Source organism: Panthera onca, chromosome E2 (assembly GCF_046562875.1).
Source record: "Panthera onca isolate mPanOnc1 chromosome E2, mPanOnc1 haplotype 2, whole genome shotgun sequence".
Taxonomy (NCBI): Eukaryota; Metazoa; Chordata; class Mammalia; order Carnivora; family Felidae; genus Panthera; species Panthera onca.
This window is the reverse complement of record NC_138353.1, coordinates 7,552,809-7,572,172: the sequence shown is the minus strand read 5'-3', so window position 1 is coordinate 7,572,172 and position 19,364 is coordinate 7,552,809. Positions and strand designations below refer to the sequence as shown.

Below are 19,364 nucleotides of genomic sequence, written 5' to 3'. Positions count from 1 at the left end.
GAGCCCCAAATGCAACAATTTTTGGACCCTGCAAATTTGGGGGTTGTTGACACCCTAAGGTGATATTTGATAGGGAACCATGCAAAGAATCATAGTGGAAGTGCTTGAAATTTATAATAACAATGCTAGGAGGAAAGATGAGAAGCCCCATTTACAGACAAAAAAACAGAGAGGCAGTGAGTTTTAAGACTTGCTCAAATCAGGGACTCAGTGACTTGGGCATGTAACCACTGCGTATTGGGGTCACCGAGGATGAAGGTGCTTGTGGGGGAGATAAAAGAACAATACCCGACAGACAACACGGTCCAGGTGTGGAAGCCCCTCAGGGCCCTGAACCCCAAAACTCTAGTCTAGTGTGCTGTTGATCTTTAGCGAGCAAGGGGATTCAGAGACAGGGGATACTGGCAAAATATGGGATGTAGGTAGGGATGGGACATTTGGGAGACCCAAAACTATGTGAGAATGAACCATTATGAGGATGCAATATTAGCCGTGCTATGATTAATCATTCAGATGTGCCTAGAAAATTGTTGGGGCAGAAGATTCTGAGTCCAAGAGAATATTTTCTTTTTTTAAATTTTTTAAAAAATGTTTATTTTTGAGGGAGAGAGAGAGACAGCGTGCAAGCAGGGGAGGGGCAGAGAGAGGGAGACACAGAATCCGAAGCAGCTTCCAGGCTCCAGGCTGTCAGCACAGAGCCCCACGCGGGGCTCGAACCCACGGACCGTGAGATCGTGACCTGAGCCAAAGTGGGGCACTTAACTGACTGAGCCACCCAGGTGCCCCAAGAGAATATATTCAAGATGAAATGTCACAGGAGTCTAGAACCTTCTTGGGCACCAAACACAGAAGTGTCTAGAATGTTGGTAGTCAGGAAATACGTGAAGGGGTTTGGCACGATGTCAAGGAAGTTCCATTCATGGGACATAGAGTATTGTTGAGATGAGTCAATGAATGTATTTAAGGGTATTCCACAGACAGAACATTCAGATGGCTATCTGGGATTCTGTTGAAACAGTGGGAGTTCTGGAACATTGGGTTGAGATATTGAGGGTACTGAGGTATTTCAGGATGCAGTATGTGGGAGACCATGATATCGGAAGTGACTGAATGCTTCTGAAACACGAAATGTTGGCCGGGATCAGAGGTTCTGAGAATACGGATCACTGGTTCAAGTGGAACTTTGGGAGGGGCAGAGAAGGGCTGGGCCAATGGAGTGAGGAGGGTGCAGAGGGAGGGAGGGAGGGAGGGAGGGAGGGAGGAAGAAGGCAGGTGAGCCAACTCAGCTTTTACTGTGGGCCCTTCCCCTTCGTCCGTTTCCACTCTTGGGTTCTGTGTTTTTGAATCGTTTCTCGGATCCACACAACATATTGAGAGACTCGAGTATAGACACCAGGCCGGTTGGGCTGCCCGCATGGGAAGTCTCCCCAGGAGATGATGCCATGGAGTGTTCCATTACAGATCAGGGGGCCCCCGGAGTCACCCTGTGTGGGGGAAGAGAGAGAAGGGGGGTCCTTGGTGGAGGCAAACAAATGCACAGGTGGGGACATATGGGAGAGAGTGAAAGATGGACACACATGCAGAGCAGAGATAACGAGAGACAGGACACAGACAGGGCTAGAGAGAAACAAGAAGACGAGAAGACAACCAGAGAGGAGAGTGACAGCAAAAAAGACACAAAGAGAAAGGTGGAGCTAGATGGACCCTGAGACCAAGAACAAGAGAGAGACTTCTCTCTCCACATTTTTCTCTGCTCTTCAGTCTTGTTAGAGTGGTTACACCTTACCTCAAAACCCACCCTTGGTTCTCTGCTACCAACCCCACCTTGTGCCCACCCCCCCACACCGTGCTACCCCCCAGCCCTGCTATGGCTTTATGGCTCCTTGGTGCCATCTCACTATTGGGCAAACTCACCCACATCTGGGTATGGTTACGTAGAGCGTGTACTCTCACTTCTCCCTACTGGACCCAAGACACTCCTCATTGATCAATCAAGGCACACGCCATCTTTCCCACTAAACCAAAACTCAATCTCAGAAGCCTCCTCTACCGGATGTAAGTTTTGCTTTTTTGTGCTTAGTGGAGGTTTTTGCCCAGGTAGTACCCATTTTCTCCCATTTTGATAACTGCCCCCTGATTTTCTCTTTTGGGGAACAGCCCCTCTCTGGCCCACACAGTCAGTCACGTAACAGACTCGGTCCATCAGAGAATCCCACAGCTCTGGTCAGAGTGAAGGCTCAGGACACATGACTTAAGTCAGCCTAGTGAGAATCATGCTCAAGATGTTTATGTAAACAGGGGCGCTGGGGTGGCTCAGTCAGTTAAACATCTGACTTCGGCTCAGATCATGATCTCATGGTTTGTGGGTTCGAGCCCCACGTCGGGCTCTGTGCTGGCAGCTTGGAGCCTGGAGCCCGCCTCAGATTCTGTGTGTCCCTCTCTCTCTGACCCTCCCCCACTCATGCTCTGTTTCTCTCTCAAAAATAGATAAACATTTTAAAAAAGGATGTTTAGGTAAATACTTGGAAAACTTTTTCTGATAGAGTTGCTTAGGAGGGTGAGATGTGAGCCCAAAGCTGCTGGGAATAGCTTAACTGAGGATGAAGACAAAAACAGAAGAGAGAAGAGCTGAAATGAAGAGAGACAGCATTTTAAACACATTATTTGTGCACCGGGATCCATCCGTGCCTGAAGCAAGACACCCCTGGACTTTGCGGTTACAAAAGCCAGTGTGTCTTGCTTTTAAGCTGGTTTGAGTTGGGTTTCTCTCGCAACTGAAACAACACCAACCTTTATGCATCTCAACACAGGGATCTGGGCAGCCAATGCCAGTCAAAGCCGAGGCTTAAGATGAATTATAGTCTCCAGTCACCGGTACTTCTCTTTTTATCTCGACCCTCTATGCTAGGGGACATGTCCTCTTAAAACACTGGTTCCCCCAAGGCTAAAATGAAGCTCTCCCCCCCGAAGCTGTCCCTGCCTTCATTCTGGCTTCCCATCTTGGCCCATGGCAACCTCCCCGCCCCCTTGCCCCATGCCGTTCTCACCTCACAGGAGTCCTTGCCACCCTCTTCTGTGCCAGCACACAGCATGTTGGGTGTGATCTTCCCCGGGTAGACCTGATGACACTCCTCATCTGAGCGAAGCTGGATGTTGGCACATTGTAAGGTTGGGGGGTAACTCACTGGGAAGGAGAGAGAGGAAGGTCTAAGGATGTCTGTCTCAGCCAGGCTACAGGGTGGGAGTTAAACAGGAGAGTCGGTAGAAAATGGATGCAAAGAGGAAGATGGGGAACAGATGGGATATGTATCTGGGGTAAGGGATGGAGGAGACAGGTGTGGAGAGAAATGGGGCAGAGGAGGTGGAGGCCAACAAGAGGGGAAGATTCGAGAATGAAGGAAAGTGGGAAGAGACATAAAAGGGAGAGGAGAAGAGGGATAGTGACATGTGGTGAGAGACAGAAGATTGGGGGTGAGGAAACAAGGGGACGGAAAGCCGTGTGGAGACAGATGGCAGATGGGGGAGAAAGAGGGAAAGGAGACAGGGAAGAAGCCAGGGCACTGCTAAGGAGATGCAAAGGGCCCTTGATGCTATGAAGATCAGTTTTATATTCATGCACATGTAACTTAAACACAAAGGATACACCTACACGTCCTTACATTTAACAAGTACATACCTGCCAATATATCAAATGCATTAAGTGACAATTTATTTAAATATATTTAGGTATAATTTGTCTAATACATAGTTTATATGTAAATGTATTTAAATAAATACATAACATAGAACTTATGATCTAAAAAAAATCAACCTACATGATAATTTTCATATTTGGATACAAACGTGTAATGTGTTGTATTTATATAAATATATCATACATGTAATATATAACACATATTACAATATCTATGCTTTTATTAATTTATATATTTATATAAAGGATATAGAAGTTTATATATCTGATCTGTAACATTCTATAAAATATATAACTTCATGTATATTTATATAAAGGATATGTAACATAACTTTATACATATTTATAAATGTATATATATTTTGTATATATATTTATATAAGGATATATAACTATATAACCTATGACATATGTAACATATAACTTTATATTTATAAATGGACATTTGTATAAAGGAGATATATATATAACATGTTACCTTATTTATAAATGTATATGTATTCATATAAAGGATATATAACATATATTATATATCATATTACTATACATGTATTGTTTTATATATATAAAGGAATCTTCCTCCAACCTTCCCTCCCTTTTCTGCCCGGTTTACCCAGCCACTGACACCTCAGGCCACCTGTTGAGGGTGCATACCCTGGGGGCTGGTGGTGGTGCCCCAGCCAGACACCCGACAGCAGGTGCCAGCAGGGAGGCAGTCTTGGGAGAGGGGCACAACACGGATGTGGTTCGTGAGCTGGACCGGTGAATGCAGCTCCAGAAGCATGATGTCGTGGTCATGCTTCAGGTGGGTGGGGCTGATCTGGTATTGAGGGTGGGGGATAGAGCGGACTACCTCCCTCACCTGCTCTCCGGCCTCCACACGCCCCAGGGCATGCTTGCCCAGGTAAACTCTGTACCCTCTGTGGGTGCAGGAAGGGGGTGATTAGAGAGGTTAAGCCCGTCTCCACCACCTTCCTCCTCTCCAAACATCTCCTTCCACATCCTCAACTCCAGTCCCATTCAAATCCTCTTTCTGGACTTCATTTCCAGTCCCAAACCCCAACCCTAACTCTGACTTCATCCTCAATCCAGATCCACCCACCCCCTCACCACCCCAGTCCTGTTCTCATCCCTACCCTCATGCGCCCCTGACCCCACATACTCCTTCAGACAGTGTGCTGCAGTGAGGACCCATTTGGGGTCAACAAGGACTCCCCCACAGAGCAGCCGCTTTTGCACCAGTAGGGCTGCCTGCCAGGGCTGAGAGTGGGGGCGGCAGGTGTAGCCCCCCGGGAGAAACCCGCTGGTCCCATTAGTGCCGTTGAGAATCTTGGGATACTCCTGAGAGATACCTGGTGAAGAAGAGAAAATGTTAGGGAATTGGGGTTCAGGGGGAGAAGGAGGCCTTGGGCTTGGGGAGAGGGTCAGAATTTTGCTCTGGGTGACCAGGAATTGATGATTCATTTGTTGGCCTCTGGGAGTTGCCAGCTTCCATGTAGTGGAGAGGAGTCAGGGCAAAGAGGTGATGATGTCCTTTTCTGTATAAGTGCTAACTCCACTGGGGGCTCACAGAGTTCATGGAACAAGCCTGACTTTCTCCCCACCTGCGTCTTCCCATCCCACCATGGAGACTGACCTATAGATCTACCTAGGCAGTAAGTATGTACCCATCCATCCATCCATCCATCCTTTCAACACGTATTTACCAGGTGCCTCTATGACTTTAAATAAAACCCATAGCCTAACCACTTTCAAATTCAAAGTTTGCAGGACTCTGTATCATCTGACTCTTACCAGCCTCTTTGGCCCCATCTCCCATCTTTCCTCTTCACACACTCTGTTCCAGACTTGTGGACCCATTCTCCAGACACACAATACCCTCTGAATTTGCTGCTGCTTCATTCTGGACAGTTCTTTCTCTAGACCTGTGCTGTTCGATATGGTAGCTGCTAGCCACATGTGGATATTTACATTTAGATTCATTAAAATGAAATACATTCAATTCTTCAACCACACCCATTACAGTTGAAATGCTCAAGAGCCCCACATGGCCAGTGTCCACCATAGTGGACAGGGCATATACAGGACATCACATATATGAAATATTCTATTTGATGGCACTCAGAATCTACAGGCTACATGTCTGTGTCCTTCTTGACTCTGAGAGCTCAGTTCAGTTCAAACATTACCTCCTCGGGGGCCATCCCAGATTCCTGGCCACCTGGTCTAATATTGCCCCTCCTAGCCCCCCAGTCACACCCTATTACATTCACCCAGTTGATTCCCATCAGAGCCATGATCACTATTCATTTCTCTCTCTATTTGTTTACATTTATGTGGGTTTTTTTTTTTTTTTTAATCTCTACAATTTGACTATAAGGTCCATTGATAACAGGCACCTTAACTGCTTTATTCAGAGCTATATCCCCAGGACCAAGCACAGTGTCTGGCACATAGTAGGTGTTCACTCAATAAGTGTTGTGTGCTAGGCACTATGCCCAGCATTGGAGACATAGCAATCAACAATGGGAAAGTCCAATCCTAAATGTGCCACTTTCTGGCTGGGTGATGCCCTACCAGTTGCCAGGCTTAGCTTTCTCATGGGGCACGGCACCTGGAATAGAGCAAGTGCTCAGTAAGTGGGGACTGTTATTAATTATTAGCTATAGGGGTGTCTGGGTGGCTCAGTCAGCTAAGCATCCAACTCTTGATTTCGGCTCAGATCATGATCTCATGGTTAATGAGTGTGAGCCCTGCATTGGGCTCTGGGTGGACAGCTCAGAGCCTGGAGCCTGCTTCAGTTTCTGTGTCTCTCTCTCTGCCCTCTCCAGCTCATGCTGTCTCTCTCTCAAAAATAAACATTAAAAAAATTATTAGCGGGGGGCCTGGATGGCTCAGTCAGTTAAGCGTCTGACTTCAGCTCAGGTCATGATCTTGCGGTTCGTGAGTTCCAGCCCTGTGTCGGCCTCTGTACTGAGTGAGAGCTCAGAGCCTGGAGTTTGCCTCATACTCTGTGTCTCCTTCTCGCTCTCTCTCTCTCTCTCACGGCCCCTCCCCAGCTCATGTTCTCTCTCTCTCTCAAAAAAAAAATAAACATTAAAAAAAAATTATTAGGAGGTCCCCAGCTCTGTGGCCAGTAGGCTCTTCTCCTCCCTGGGCCAGCTTCCCCACCTACATAAGCCACGGGATTAGCTCAGTGGTTCTCAAAATTGGGGACAGGAGTCTTGGTGGACACAGGTCATTTAGGTGGTACAGAGATGAGGTATAAATGACATCAAATGGCAGCCTCAGAAACTGAGTCATTGTCCAGTTCTCTTCCAGTCCTCATTTTGCCAAGCAGAAATGGAGCTCCGTGATGGGACTGATATGCTTTTAATACCTCTCTAATCCTCGCTGAGCTCACTTTTTAAAACCTGGAAGAAACAAGCCTTTAGCCGGCAACCTAAAATTTATCTGCCATTGTTGTTTGGGGAAAGGTCAAAAAAGGCCCACTACGGGCAATGTCAGATGGTCCAACCCAATAAATACATTGTTTTTGTTGTTACATTGTGCAGGATTTATGTTTTCCTCTTACCTTTTATTTATAGCAAAGGGTGCTCTTTTCCATTTAGGACAATGATATAAGTTAAAAAAAAGTTTAAAAAAGTTGCAAAAAAAAAGAGTTGACTCTAAGCAGACCATGAGATCTAAAATAATGAATATGGTTTGCCAGAACCTCAAGTCCAGGATGCTGGGGACAGGGCAGCCAATGTGCATCAGGATCCTGACTCAGGCGCCACAGGTGTCTTTGGGGCAGGACCTGCTGTCTCAGAGTCCCAGGGTTTTAGCTGTGAAACTGGAGTAATTATAGTGTTCCTACCTCATAAGGCTGCTGAGGGCTCCATAAGATGATGCATGTGGAGCTCCTAGCCCAGGGCGTGGTGCCCAGGAGGGGCTTAGGACAAGGGCACGAGTCCTGGGAGTGGCAGCAAAGAAGAGAAACCACCCCACCTTCAGGCCAAGGGTGGTGCCAGGTGCCTGAGGACTCCTCCCTCCTCAGGTCTCGGCTCAGGGGTCCAGACCTTTGGGTGGCCTTCCAAGCCAGGAGCTGCCATTCCATCTCAAGGCTCCTGGCTTGGCCCCTTGAAGCCATCACCTCCTGTCACAGTCCTAACTAGTTATTAACTAATTATTTGAGTAATTGTTTGAATAATGCCTGCATCCTTCCCCGCTAGGCTCTGGATGCTAATAGCAGGAACCGTGTCTGCTTGCACAGCACCCAGAACAGTGCCTAGTGCTCAACAGCTTGTTGGTTAGGTGAATGGCTATGGATGAATGGATGGACGGAAGGACGGATGGGTGGACAGGTGATGATGCCTGAGAATCTGCCTGCAAATTTGCCTTAAACATGAGGAATCTTTGGGGACCGACTCAGGGTAGAATCAGGTTTGGGGGTCACCCCAAGAATTAAAGGAAGAACAAACTAGAAGGCTCTGGAAGAAGCTGATAATGAAGAGTGAATACTAATAAAGTAATGACGACTAACTTTTCAGCCCCTTCCATCTGCCACGCATTAGCTTATTCTAACATTCACAACAACCTTTCCTAGGAGGGACTTAGATGTTCTCATTTTACAGATTAAAAAACACAAAGAAGCTAAATTACTTGCTCAAAGCGGCAGCGTCAGGATCTGAACCCAACTCTCACGATTGCCCTGCTTGAGAGGGGAGGAGGCTGCTGCGGGGGCAGGGGCTGCAGGTGGGGGTGAGCTTTCCACTGCAGAGTAGGGCAATCAGAGAAGGAGCTGGTGAGGAACATCCAGAAAACTTATAAATAGGAGCGGGCTCACCAGAGCGGGGACGCCCCAGGGAGGGGTCTGGGGTCGGTGGGGAGAGTGCGCTAGCCCTGGCCCAGAAACCAGGTCACGCAGGGACAAGCAGGAAGCTCTCAGGGCTGTCCCTGCGGGACCCGGCCTCGAGTGGGCGGTGGGCGGGGCTCAGGGCTCCCACGCCCCCTCCTCCTGCCCCGACCCCTCCTACCATTGTTCCGGTGGCCACCCCGCCTCCACCCCCGCGCATTCTTACCGCCTGACAAGGCCACCGTCAGGAAGGCGATCACAGCGGCCAGGGGCCACATGGCGGCTCCGGGGTGGGGAGCAGGGCGGGCGGGGCCTGAGAAGTTGTGGGGGAGGTGTTAAGGGCTGGCTCGAACCCCCGTCTCTGGCCGCCCCTCCTCCCCACCTGTGCGCCTGCACTTTCCAGTCTAAAATCTCTCCTTCATTAAGAGCCTTGGGCCTGGAATCTGCACCCCCGTCCTAAATTCCATCCTCGGTGGGGAGCCCAGTAAGGAGGCGAGAGGGGCAGGGGGGCGTGCACAGCGTGCATCCGTGCCCTCCAGCGAGATGGGGGCCTCAGTACCCGCTCCCGCCGCTCTCTGACCCCTTGCTCCCCTCTCAGGGTCGTCCCGGGCACCTGGCCTCAAGCAGCTTATCTTTCAGCGTGCTTCACCCTCCCCTGCTCTGTAGATCTGTACCTCTATAACTGAACCCCTGGCTTCCCGCCCCATCTCCCTGACTCAGCTGTTCTCCCTCTTTTCCTTTCCCAGCTCACATCTCCCTCCTCTCCCCACTCCTCCCCTCTGATGCTCCCGCCCCTGCCCCAGGCGGACCCTACCTCTGTGAGAGGCCCGGGTGCAGAACTTCGCCGCCAGCTGCTTCCAACTTCAGCCTGGACCCATGGCTTTTTAACCCCTGAATTCCCTCCCCCAGCGCCCTCAGCATTTCCCTGTTGCTGGCCTCCCCCTCTCCACCCCCAAAGGCTCAGTAGGCTGCTGCCTGGCACCCCCCAGTCTGGGTTTGGCCCTTCCGCTTGGGGCGGAGCTCCAGGACAAGCTGGGACCCAGATCTGGCCCCACCCAGGCCCCATTTGAACCCACTGTGAACTTGGGAGGCAGCAGGACTCACTTAGAGGGAAGGGGAAAGCTATTTCCTTCCTCAAACCCACCCTAAATCCCAATGGCCCTCCCTAACACCAATCCATTTTCCATCCCACTTTCTAATCTCTCCAACCCCTGTGCACATCTTTACATCCATCAGCTTCCAAATGGCCATTTTCCACCCTATTCCTATCTCCCTAATTTTAACCATACCCCTTACAGTCAGCCTATCCCCCAAACACAACCCCATCAACAGCCTTATCTCAAGTTTATCCGGACCTCAAACCCAACACATCCAAATTCCAGTTCCCAACTTCATCTCCAGCACCAGCACAAGGAGATGCCTAGATTCCACCGTTGGCCTTCCCCCACCCCCACCCCCATCCCCACCCCCAAAACCATCAGGCACCAGAAGGGAATCTTCAGATAGGTGGCTTAGAAAGTCAACTGTACTGGACTTGGATGGGGCCCGGAAGAGCAATATTTTGTTTGGGTAAATGGCCTTTAAGGAGCAGGGCCAGTTGGGGTGAGGGAGTCCATGGGATGTAGGTGGAGAGGGAGAAGCAGGAATCGGAAAGCTCTGGGGGCCAGGAAGATGGGGAAGAGGAAGGAGGAAGAGGTGGTGTTTTGGGAATGAGTAGGTGTCTCTTGGAACTGTGACTGGGTGGGGCCATGAATTAATCCTAGGGGGTGGAGGGGGCAGGATTAAGGATTAAGGAGGGCAGAGGTGGGGTCAGAATTTGGAAGAAAGCCGGGATGGGGATCAGATGAAGTTGGGAGAGAGAACAGTGGTGTCAAAATGAGGATAAGGGATTAAGATGCCAGAGTGAAGGTTCACCTCAAAATAGTGTAGTCCATGTTGGAGAGGTTTAAGTTTGGATATAGGGATCAAATCTAGTGACAAAAGATAAGTTTTTTTTTTTTTAAGGGATCTAACCAGGACTCTCCTACATATATAAAATAAGCATACATCAAAGATTTTATTTTGATCCATTAATAAATGATGGAGTTAGTAAGATGTTACAAAGACCCACACAGGTAGAGGCAATAAGGAATACTGAAATAGATTTATAAATAGATGGAGAACTGGTTTATTCTACATGGGTGGGGAGGGAAATTAATTGTACTTCACCTGACAAAATTCATTTGTATGGTTATGGTTATAGACAAGAATGATTTGCAACTCTATCAGCTGTCTATAATTTACAGAGTCGTAAAGTAGCTGAAAGACAATAACAGAGGCAGAGACCGCATAAAATCAAATAACCTACTTAGTTTTCCATCAGAGACATCTGTTGGGTTCATCTCAAAGTCTTTCACATTTTTTCCTTGCACTGAGAACAAAAGTTCATGGACAGGTTTAGGATGGGTCTGATGACAGCACTGGGAATGCAAGTGAGTCTGGGGGGAGAATAGACACAGGGTGAGGATGGGGTTCTAGTTGGTTTTGAGGATAGGACTGAGTTCTTAATGGGAGGGTTCTGGGGATAAGAATGTTGATGGAGCCATGAGTGAGAATTTGGATGGGAGGTTTTGAAATATAGCTGAGCAGGTGTTGTGGGTTGACGGTGATAACAAAAACTAGATGTGAGGTTAGGTGTCTGTGTTGCAGAAGGGTTTTTTGTTTTTTAATGTTTATTTATTTTTGAGAGAGGAGAGACAGAGCATGAGTGGGGGAGGGGTGCAAAGAGGGGGAGACACAGAATCTGAAGCAGGCTCCAGGCTCTGAGCTGTCAGCACAGAGCCCGACGCAGAGCTCGAACTCACGAACCATGGGATCATGACCTGAGCCGAAGTCGGATGCTTACCCGACTGAGCCACCCAAGCTCCCCTTAGTAGGGTTTTGATGGGAATGGACCGGCTCATAGCTGTGAGCTTCTCTCAAGGTGACAGAAAGAGTATTGTCTTTCCCCACCTTGAAATTCCCTTACCTCACAAGGCTGGACCCAGAGTGGGTCCTGAGTTCACTCTTTTGGAGTAGTGTTGGGTTCAGGTTGGGTGGAGGGAGGATGCGGGAGGAAGGAGGATGCAGGTTAAGTGAGGTGACTGACACTCTTGTGTGGGAAGTCCGGGTACCTATGCCCTCTTGTGGCCTGGGTCCACACTTCCAGAAAAGGCTTTCTCACTTGGGAAGGGCTGGGTCCTGGAGTAGGGGTGGCTGGCTTTGGTATTTGCTTAGGGGTGAGTACCAGGTCAATGCTGATATTAGGGTTTATGATTGGCCAGGACTTAGGTTGCTGACTCATGTTGAAGTGAAGTCATAGACCCACCAAGAGTTGGGTGCATTCCATCCCCTCACATGATCAATAAGGCAACTGGAGCCCATGGAGGGCAGTGAGCTGCTGAAAGTCCCAGAACTAGACCAAATCCAGCTGTACTGTCTCATAAATCAGGGTCTTTTCCCTGTCAGAGGGCAGGGCTGGAGAAAGGACTAGAAAAAGAGACAGTGGCCTTAGTGGTTCAGAATTGAGACGCAAATGATGTGAGTCCAAGTGGCCAAGCGACATGGCCACTCATTGTCCCCATTTGCAAAATGGTGCTATCAACAGCACATACCTCATAGAGGAGGGTTAAATGAGTTAATATTTGAAGGTTGATTAGATGAGAGCCCGACAGAGACCAAGGGACACAAATGTGCTTGTTAATTAAGTAAAGCTGGAAATGGAGGTAGCCTGAGGTTTCCAGAAGCCCCACCCTAGCTTGGCTTCAAAATGGGGTTCTTTGTCAAGCAAGGACTGGAAGTTCTGGTTGGAAGTGCTGGCTGGCTGGGATGAGAAAGTTGGCCCCACACCCAGGCTCAGAGGAGAGGCCCCAATGCAAACATGAAGGGAGGGGGAGACAGAGAAAGATACAAAGGGATAAATACACAGAGATAGAAAGACAGGGTGGGTAGGAGAGAACAGAGGAAATGCAGAGACAGAGAGAGAAACAAAGGCATCGAGATGGAGGGGCACCTGGGTGGCTCAGTGGGTTCAGCGTCTGACTCTTAATCTCAACTCAGGTCATGATCTCGTGGTTCATGAGTTCGAGCCCCACATTGGGCTTTGCGCTGATAATGCAGAGCCTGCTTGGGATTCTCTCTCTTCCCTTTATCTCTGCCCTCCCCAGCCACCGTGCTTGTGCACGCTTGCTCACACACTCTCTCTCTCTCAATAGAGAGAGATCAATAGATCAATAGATCAATAAACTTTAAAAAAAATGTCAAGACGCACAAATTATTCTCTGTATCTGGGTACGTGTTGTTAAGGATGTCGGTCCCCAGTCATCATCTTTGCCGTGCAGCAACAGCAAACCACTTTTCACCCATCAGAATAGCAAAAACTAAAAAGGTCACTCTTGCCACCTACCTGTGTCTGCGCCCACATCCTCTGCCTCCTCTCCTATTTCTGTAGGTGAACAGCCTGCACCTCCCGCTAAGACAGACCCCTCCACTTGTGCCTGGGGTGGAGGCACAAGTCCCTTCTCACCTCCCGTCCCTTCTCACCTCCCTGGGAACATTGTGCAGCCAGCATTTCTCTGCTCCCTTGCCTGCATCATTTTTTTTCCTTCTCCAGGAACATACAAACATATTACATACAGTTGCTCCCTTATTCCATTAAAAGAATTGGAACAAAAACCAAACCTCTCAAACCTTCATGCTCTCCTTGAGCATTCTGGCCCCAATTTTTTTTTTTTGGCCCATTTTTTTTTCTCCCCTTGACTGCAATTTCTCCTAAAAAGTTGGCTACACTCACTGTCTGCAACTCCTGTCCTCCTAGTCTCTCTCAAGCCCGCTCCATGGCACCAAAAACTTCAATGTTGCTGAACCCATCTTACTTGAGCTATCAGCAGCGTTTAACAAGTGGATCACTCTGTTCCTTCAGAGATTTTGTTTTTTCCTTGGCTTCTGGGACACTATACTCTCCTGGTCTTCCTCATTGTTCACTGGCTGCTCCTCATCCGTGTCTGGTGCTGCTTTCTCTGGCCCGTCTCTACATGGCGGAGCACCTCAGGGCTGGGCACTTGGTTCTGTCCTCTCCTCAGTCTACACTCACTCCCTCGGTGATCTCATCTGGCCTCGTGGCTTTACGTGCCATCTACCTGCTGACGACTCCCAAATTTACGTCTCCAGCCAGATGTTTCTCCTGAACTCTCAACTTGACATCCAACTGCCTGCCCCACATCTGCATGTCCAAAACCAAACCCCGGGCTCTCAGCAGCTCTCCAGGTCCAAACAGGCTCCTCTCGCAGAGTCTTGATCTTCTTCACTGGTGGTCTCTCCTTCTTTCCAGTCCTCAGCAGTGAAAAAACCTTCATCTCTCTTTTGGATTCCTGCTCCCACATCCCATGTCCATTTTATTACCAAACCTTGTCGGCTCTGCCTTCGAAATAGATCCCCGATCTGACCGTTTCTCAACACCTTCCACCGTTGCCACCTGGCACCTCCCAGCTGCCATCGTCTCTCACCCGGGGTTATTGCAAATTTTCTACCTGGTCTCCCTGTTTCTGGCCTATCCACCTTCACTCTGTTTTTGATGTGGCAGCCAGAGTGACCATTTAAGAAAACGTAAGTCGGAACAGATCACTCCTCTTCTCAAAACCCTGCAATGCCCCCAGCTCACTCAGAGTGAATGTCCCATGTCCTTATGGTGGCTGACAGCCTCTACGCCATCTGGCCCCAGTGGTCCTCTGACATCATTGACCCTCCCCTCTTTCCCACCCTTCTGATGCCAGGCTCACGCTCAGAACCTGCTGTTCCCCCGACAGGAGGACTTTTCCAAGCCAGATGTCTGGTCTCATCGATTCTTTTCATTCTCTCTTTGAAGACTTTCCTGACCACCATAGTTGGGAATTCCCAGGACAGTTTCAACGAATGACTAGAAGGACTCACAATTCCCAGGACAGTTTCAACGAATGACTAGAAGGACTCACAATTCCCAGGACAGTTTCAACGAATGACTAGAAGGACTCACAATTCCCAGGACAGTTTCAACGAATGACTAGAAGGACTCACAATTCCCAGGACAGTTTCAACAAATGACTAGAAGGACTCACAATTCCCAGGACAGGTTCAACGAATGACTAGAAGGACTCACAGAACCCAAGGAAGCTGCTATACTGTGGTTTCAGTTTAGTACAAGTAAAAGTGTAGCATAAAATAAGCAGGGGGAAATGGTGCACAAGGGAGTCCAGGAGAGGCCCAGGCACAAGCTTCTGGACGTCCTCTCTCAGTGGAGCTGTGCAGACACTGCCTGTTTCTCCCAGCAGCGATGTGTGACAGCACATACAGAGTACTGTTAACCACAGAAGCTCCCCTAAGCTTTGGTATCCAGGGCTTTTTTTTTTTAACGTTTATTTATTTTTGAGACAGAGAGAGGCAGAGCATGAACAGGGGAGGGGCAGAGAGAGAGGGAGACACAGAATCCGATACAGGCTCCAGGCTCCGAGCTGTCAGCACAGAGCCCGACTCGGGGCCCAAACTCACAGACCGTGAGATCATGACCCGAACCGTAGTCGGACGCTTCACCGGCCGAGCCACCCAGGCGCCCCTGGTGTCCAGGGCTTTTATTTGGGGTCAGTCACATGGGCACATGGCCTTCTGCTTGCATAGCTGACCTTAGTCTCAGCCCCTGCAGAGGTCAAACTGCCCAAAGGCCTCTACCATGTCGGGTTTTGTTTTTTTTTTTAGTTTTTTTTTAAAGTTTATTTATTTATTTTGAGAGAGACAGACAGCACAGGTCGGGGAGGGGCACAGAGAAGAAGAGAGGGAATCCCAAGCAGGCTCCATGCTGTCAGTGAAGAGCCCACGAAGCCTTGGGCTCTAACCCACGAAGCCGTGAGATCATGACCTGAACTGAAATCAAGAGTCAGATGCTTAATCGACTGAACCACTGAGACACCCTCTACCTTGTCATTTTTATTAGGATAGACTATCTGGCACAACCAAGGCCCCCAGGTAAACAAAGACACCGTTACCAGGCAAAATAACACACTAAGGCAAAACTTTCTTTTTTTTTTTAAATTAAAAAAATTTGTTTTTAGTTTATTTATTTTTGAGAGACAGAGAGCAGGGGAGGGGCAGAGAGAGAGGGAGACAGAATCCCAAGCAGGCTCTGCCTGTCAGTGCAGAGCCCCATGCAGGGCTTGAACCCACAAACCGAGAGATCGTGACCTGAGCCGAAATCAAGTGTCAGATGCTTAACTGACTGAGCCATCACGAGGCTTGCAAGCCTTTCTTTCTGTGCAGGTTGTGGACAACTCAGGCCTGTTGAGTTAACCCTTCGTTGTGTAACACCTCCTGGAAATCGTAACCCTCCTCTGACATTCTCTATCCCCTTACTCTGCTTTACTTTTATCCAAGGCACTCACTCCCATCTGTAATGCTTTATGTATTTACTTATTCATTTATTTATTTACTGTCTGCCTCTCCTTTAGAAGTGAGTTCCCTGGGGGCAGAGGTGTTTATCTGTTTTGTTTTAAAACAGTACCTGGGGTATAATAAAATTCAATGAATCTTTGCTGGACTAATGAACGAAATGCAGGCACTGCTGAGGGTGTAGGGAGATAGGAATCCTTCTATCTGGGCAAAAACCTGCTAGTACCTGGTGACATTGATTAAGAGTGGGCCTTTTGGGGCTCCTGAGTGGCTCAGTCGGTTAAGCGTCCAACTTTGGCTCAGGCTCAGGTCATGATTTCATGGCTGGTGGGTTCAAACCCCAGGTCAGGCTCTGTGCTGACAGCTCAGAGCCTGGAGCCTGCTTTGGATTCTGTATCTCTCTCTCTCTCTCCCTCTCTCAATCTCTCTCTCTGCCCCTTCCCCACTAGCACTCCGTCTCTGTCTCTTAAAAATAAATAAATATTTAAAAATTTTTTAAACATGTTGTGTGCATGCCATGGTGCTTCTCAAGCTTTCAGATGCATTCTGTCCCTGGGGATCCTGTTAAAATGCAGATTCTGGTTCATTTGGTCTGGACTGGGGCCCAAGACTCTGACATCACAAAAGCTCCAGGTAATTCTGATGCTGCTGTTTCCTGGACCGCACTTTGAGAAGCAAGTGGTGCTCTCCAATAGACCTTCTTGTGATGATGGAAATATTCTATTTATCTGAGCTGCCCAATTATGGCAGCCATTAGCCACCAGGTTACTGAGCACCAGAAATGTGGCAAGAGCAGCTAATGAGTGGAATCTTAACGTGTATTGAATTTAGCTCGTTTTAATTTAAAAATTAAATGGCCACATGTGGCTAATGGCTGCCATATTGGACAGCGCAGGTGGAGAAGACTCTGTGGCAGTTAGAGGCAATAAACTAGATGAACAAACAGCAACACGAACAGATGATTAACACAGTGTTTGGTGGAATAAGATCACCTATTTAATGCCTCGACCCTGGGGCACTTGGTTGGCTCAGTCGGTAAAGCATGTGACCCTTGATCTCGGGGTCTTGAGATCAAGCCCCATGTTGGGCATAGAGCCTACTTAAAAAAAAGTACCTCAACCTGACTCCTCACCTACACCCACCTTCCGTGTACCCTACTTCATCCAATTTAAGATGTTGATGATTGTATTTGCACTATTACTTTGCATGCCTCTGAAATAGAGAAAGACTATGTCGATTAAATCATGATACAATGCTAAGACACTACTGGTTGTAAGATGCTTCCCACTTCAGAATTGTTAAACATGTGAAGGAATGTGCACCTGCGAAACAATAAAATGCAGTACTGAACCATCACAGCAGGGAGTATAAGTTTGGAAATCAGATTAAAGTAATCTTTGATCTAAACTACTTTTATTTTGGGGCGCCTGGGTGGCTCAGTCAGTTGCATGTCCGACTTTGGCTCAGGTCATGATCTCGCAGTCTGTGAGTTTGAGCCCCGCATCGGGCTCTGTGCTGACAGCTCAGAGCCTGGAGCCTGCTTCAGATTCTGTGTGTGTCTCTCTCTCTGCCCCTCCCCTGCTCATGCTCTGTCTCTCTGTCAAAAATAAATAAACATTTAAAAAAATTAAAAAAAAAAACGACTTTTATTTAGCGTTATAGAAGGATACAGGCCAAGAATTACAGCATGGCTGTATCATCATCTCACCAGGGGCCTGAAGGTACCTTAGTACACAGCTGCTCTTGTCCCCTTTGCTCCACAGAGCTTGTATGGCTGTTGCATATGTGAGCCAAAGTGTGTCTGTGTCACCTGGACACAAGGTGCAGCCTCCATGTCCCAACAATCTTTGGAATTTCTGTAGCCATGCGGTTCCCAGACCCAGCACCTGAGAACTCTCAGATCCTGTGTTGTCCCTCACAGCAGAGCACGTGAACACTGGTGAGGCCACACTGCCTTCCACTCTATCTGAGCTCTGCAGTGTCCCAGTGCAGAACTATGAGGAGACAGAGGCTGGGATCATCAGGTCATTCCTAGGGACATTCACATGTCCCACACTGCGCTGGTAAGGATTTAACTCTCCAAGGATTTCCCAAGGGTTAATTCTCCAGGGTAAGGATTTAAGCTCTCCAAGAAAAGAAAGCTTTCACCAATTTCTTTTAATTTGTTTGTTTATGTGTTTGTTTGTTTATTTATTTATTTAATTTTAAGAGACAGAAAAGAGGGGGGGCAGAGAGAGAGAATGAAAGCAAGATCCACGCCCAGCAGTGAGCCTGATGTGGGGCTCAATCCCACAGCCCTGGAACCATGACCTGAGCTGAAATCAAGAGTCGGACACTCAACTGACTAAGCCAGCCAGGTGCCCTGCTTTTGCCAATTTCTGTGGCACAAGTATTCCTGCTTGGGCTGATATCAACCTCCCAGGACAATTTCACAGGACACAGAGTGAGAAAGAGATGTGCAGAGCTCACGGTGACAGATGTAAGGCAATAAGACAAATATAACTTCAAAGTATATAAATACTCATGAAAATAATGAGGAATTGATGAATGTTGAGTATTAATTGAACTTGTTTTGAATATTCATCGTTCAATTGTAAGTTTATGTAATTTAATATTTTTAAAGTTTTTGTTTATTTATTTTGAGAGACAGAGAGAGTGCAAGCAGGGGAGGGGCAGAGAGAGAGGAAGAATCCCAAGCAGGATATGAGCTGCCAGTGCAGACCCCGACGCGGGGCTCCGAACTCACAGACTGTGAGATTATGACCTGAGCTGAAATCAAGAGTTGGATGCTTGGGGTACCTGGGTGGCTCAGTCGGTTGAGCATCCCACCTTGGCTCAGGTCATAAACTTGCAGTTCATGAGTTTGAACCCTGAGTCAAGCTCTGTGCTGACAGTTCAGAGCCTGGAGCCTGCTTCAGATTCTGTGTCTCCCTCTCTCTTTGTCCCTCCCCTGCTTGTGCTCTCTCTCTCAAAAATAAACATTAAAAAAAAAAAAAGAGTCAGATGCTTAACCGACTGAGCCATCCAGGCACCCCAATGTAATTTAATTTTTAATAATGGTTGTGTTTACCAACTGGCTCTCAAAATTCCTAAAAACTGGCCAGTTGGCTTTTATGGGTTGGTTTGAGCTGGCTCTGGTACACACTGGGCTGGTCTCCTGGCTCAAGTTTACTGACCTTTCACTCTTAGGGGCTTTCTGCTTTACTTTTATTATTTTATTTTTCAAAAAAAATTTTTTAATGTTTATTTTTGAGAGAGAGACAGAGCGTGAGCAGGAGGGGGGCAGAGAGAGAGGGAGACACAGAATCTGAAACAGGCTCCAGGCTCTGAGCTGTCAGCACAGAGCCCGATGTGGGGCTTGAACTCATGAATTGTGAGATCATGACCTGAACCAAAGCTTAA

At 48.0% G+C, this 19,364-nt stretch overlaps 1 protein-coding gene across 3 annotated transcripts; it reads right to left on the bottom strand.

Annotated features, from left to right (window-relative positions):
* Positions 1-934: 934 nt before the first annotated feature.
* On the bottom strand, positions 935-9,452 carry KLK13 (kallikrein related peptidase 13). 3 transcript variants are annotated; one of them, XM_060651867.3, is made up of 6 exons: positions 9,346-9,452; positions 8,758-8,844; positions 4,857-5,046; positions 4,349-4,614; positions 3,048-3,184; positions 935-1,484 (listed from the first exon to the last, which is right to left on the bottom strand). In XM_060651867.3, exons 2-6 carry the CDS (start codon positions 8,807-8,809, stop codon positions 1,290-1,292), a joined length of 840 nt encoding a protein of 279 aa, XP_060507850.1. In that variant the 5' UTR covers positions 8,810-8,844; positions 9,346-9,452; the 3' UTR covers positions 935-1,289. The 3 variants fall into 3 exon arrangements, with proteins under 3 accessions (XP_060507850.1, XP_060507849.1, XP_060507848.1); XM_060651866.3 differs by lacking the exon at positions 9,346-9,452 and adding an exon at positions 9,145-9,239; XM_060651865.3 differs by lacking the exons at positions 8,758-8,844; positions 9,346-9,452 and having other exon boundaries at positions 4,857-5,480.
* Positions 9,453-19,364: the final 9,912 nt, after the last annotated feature.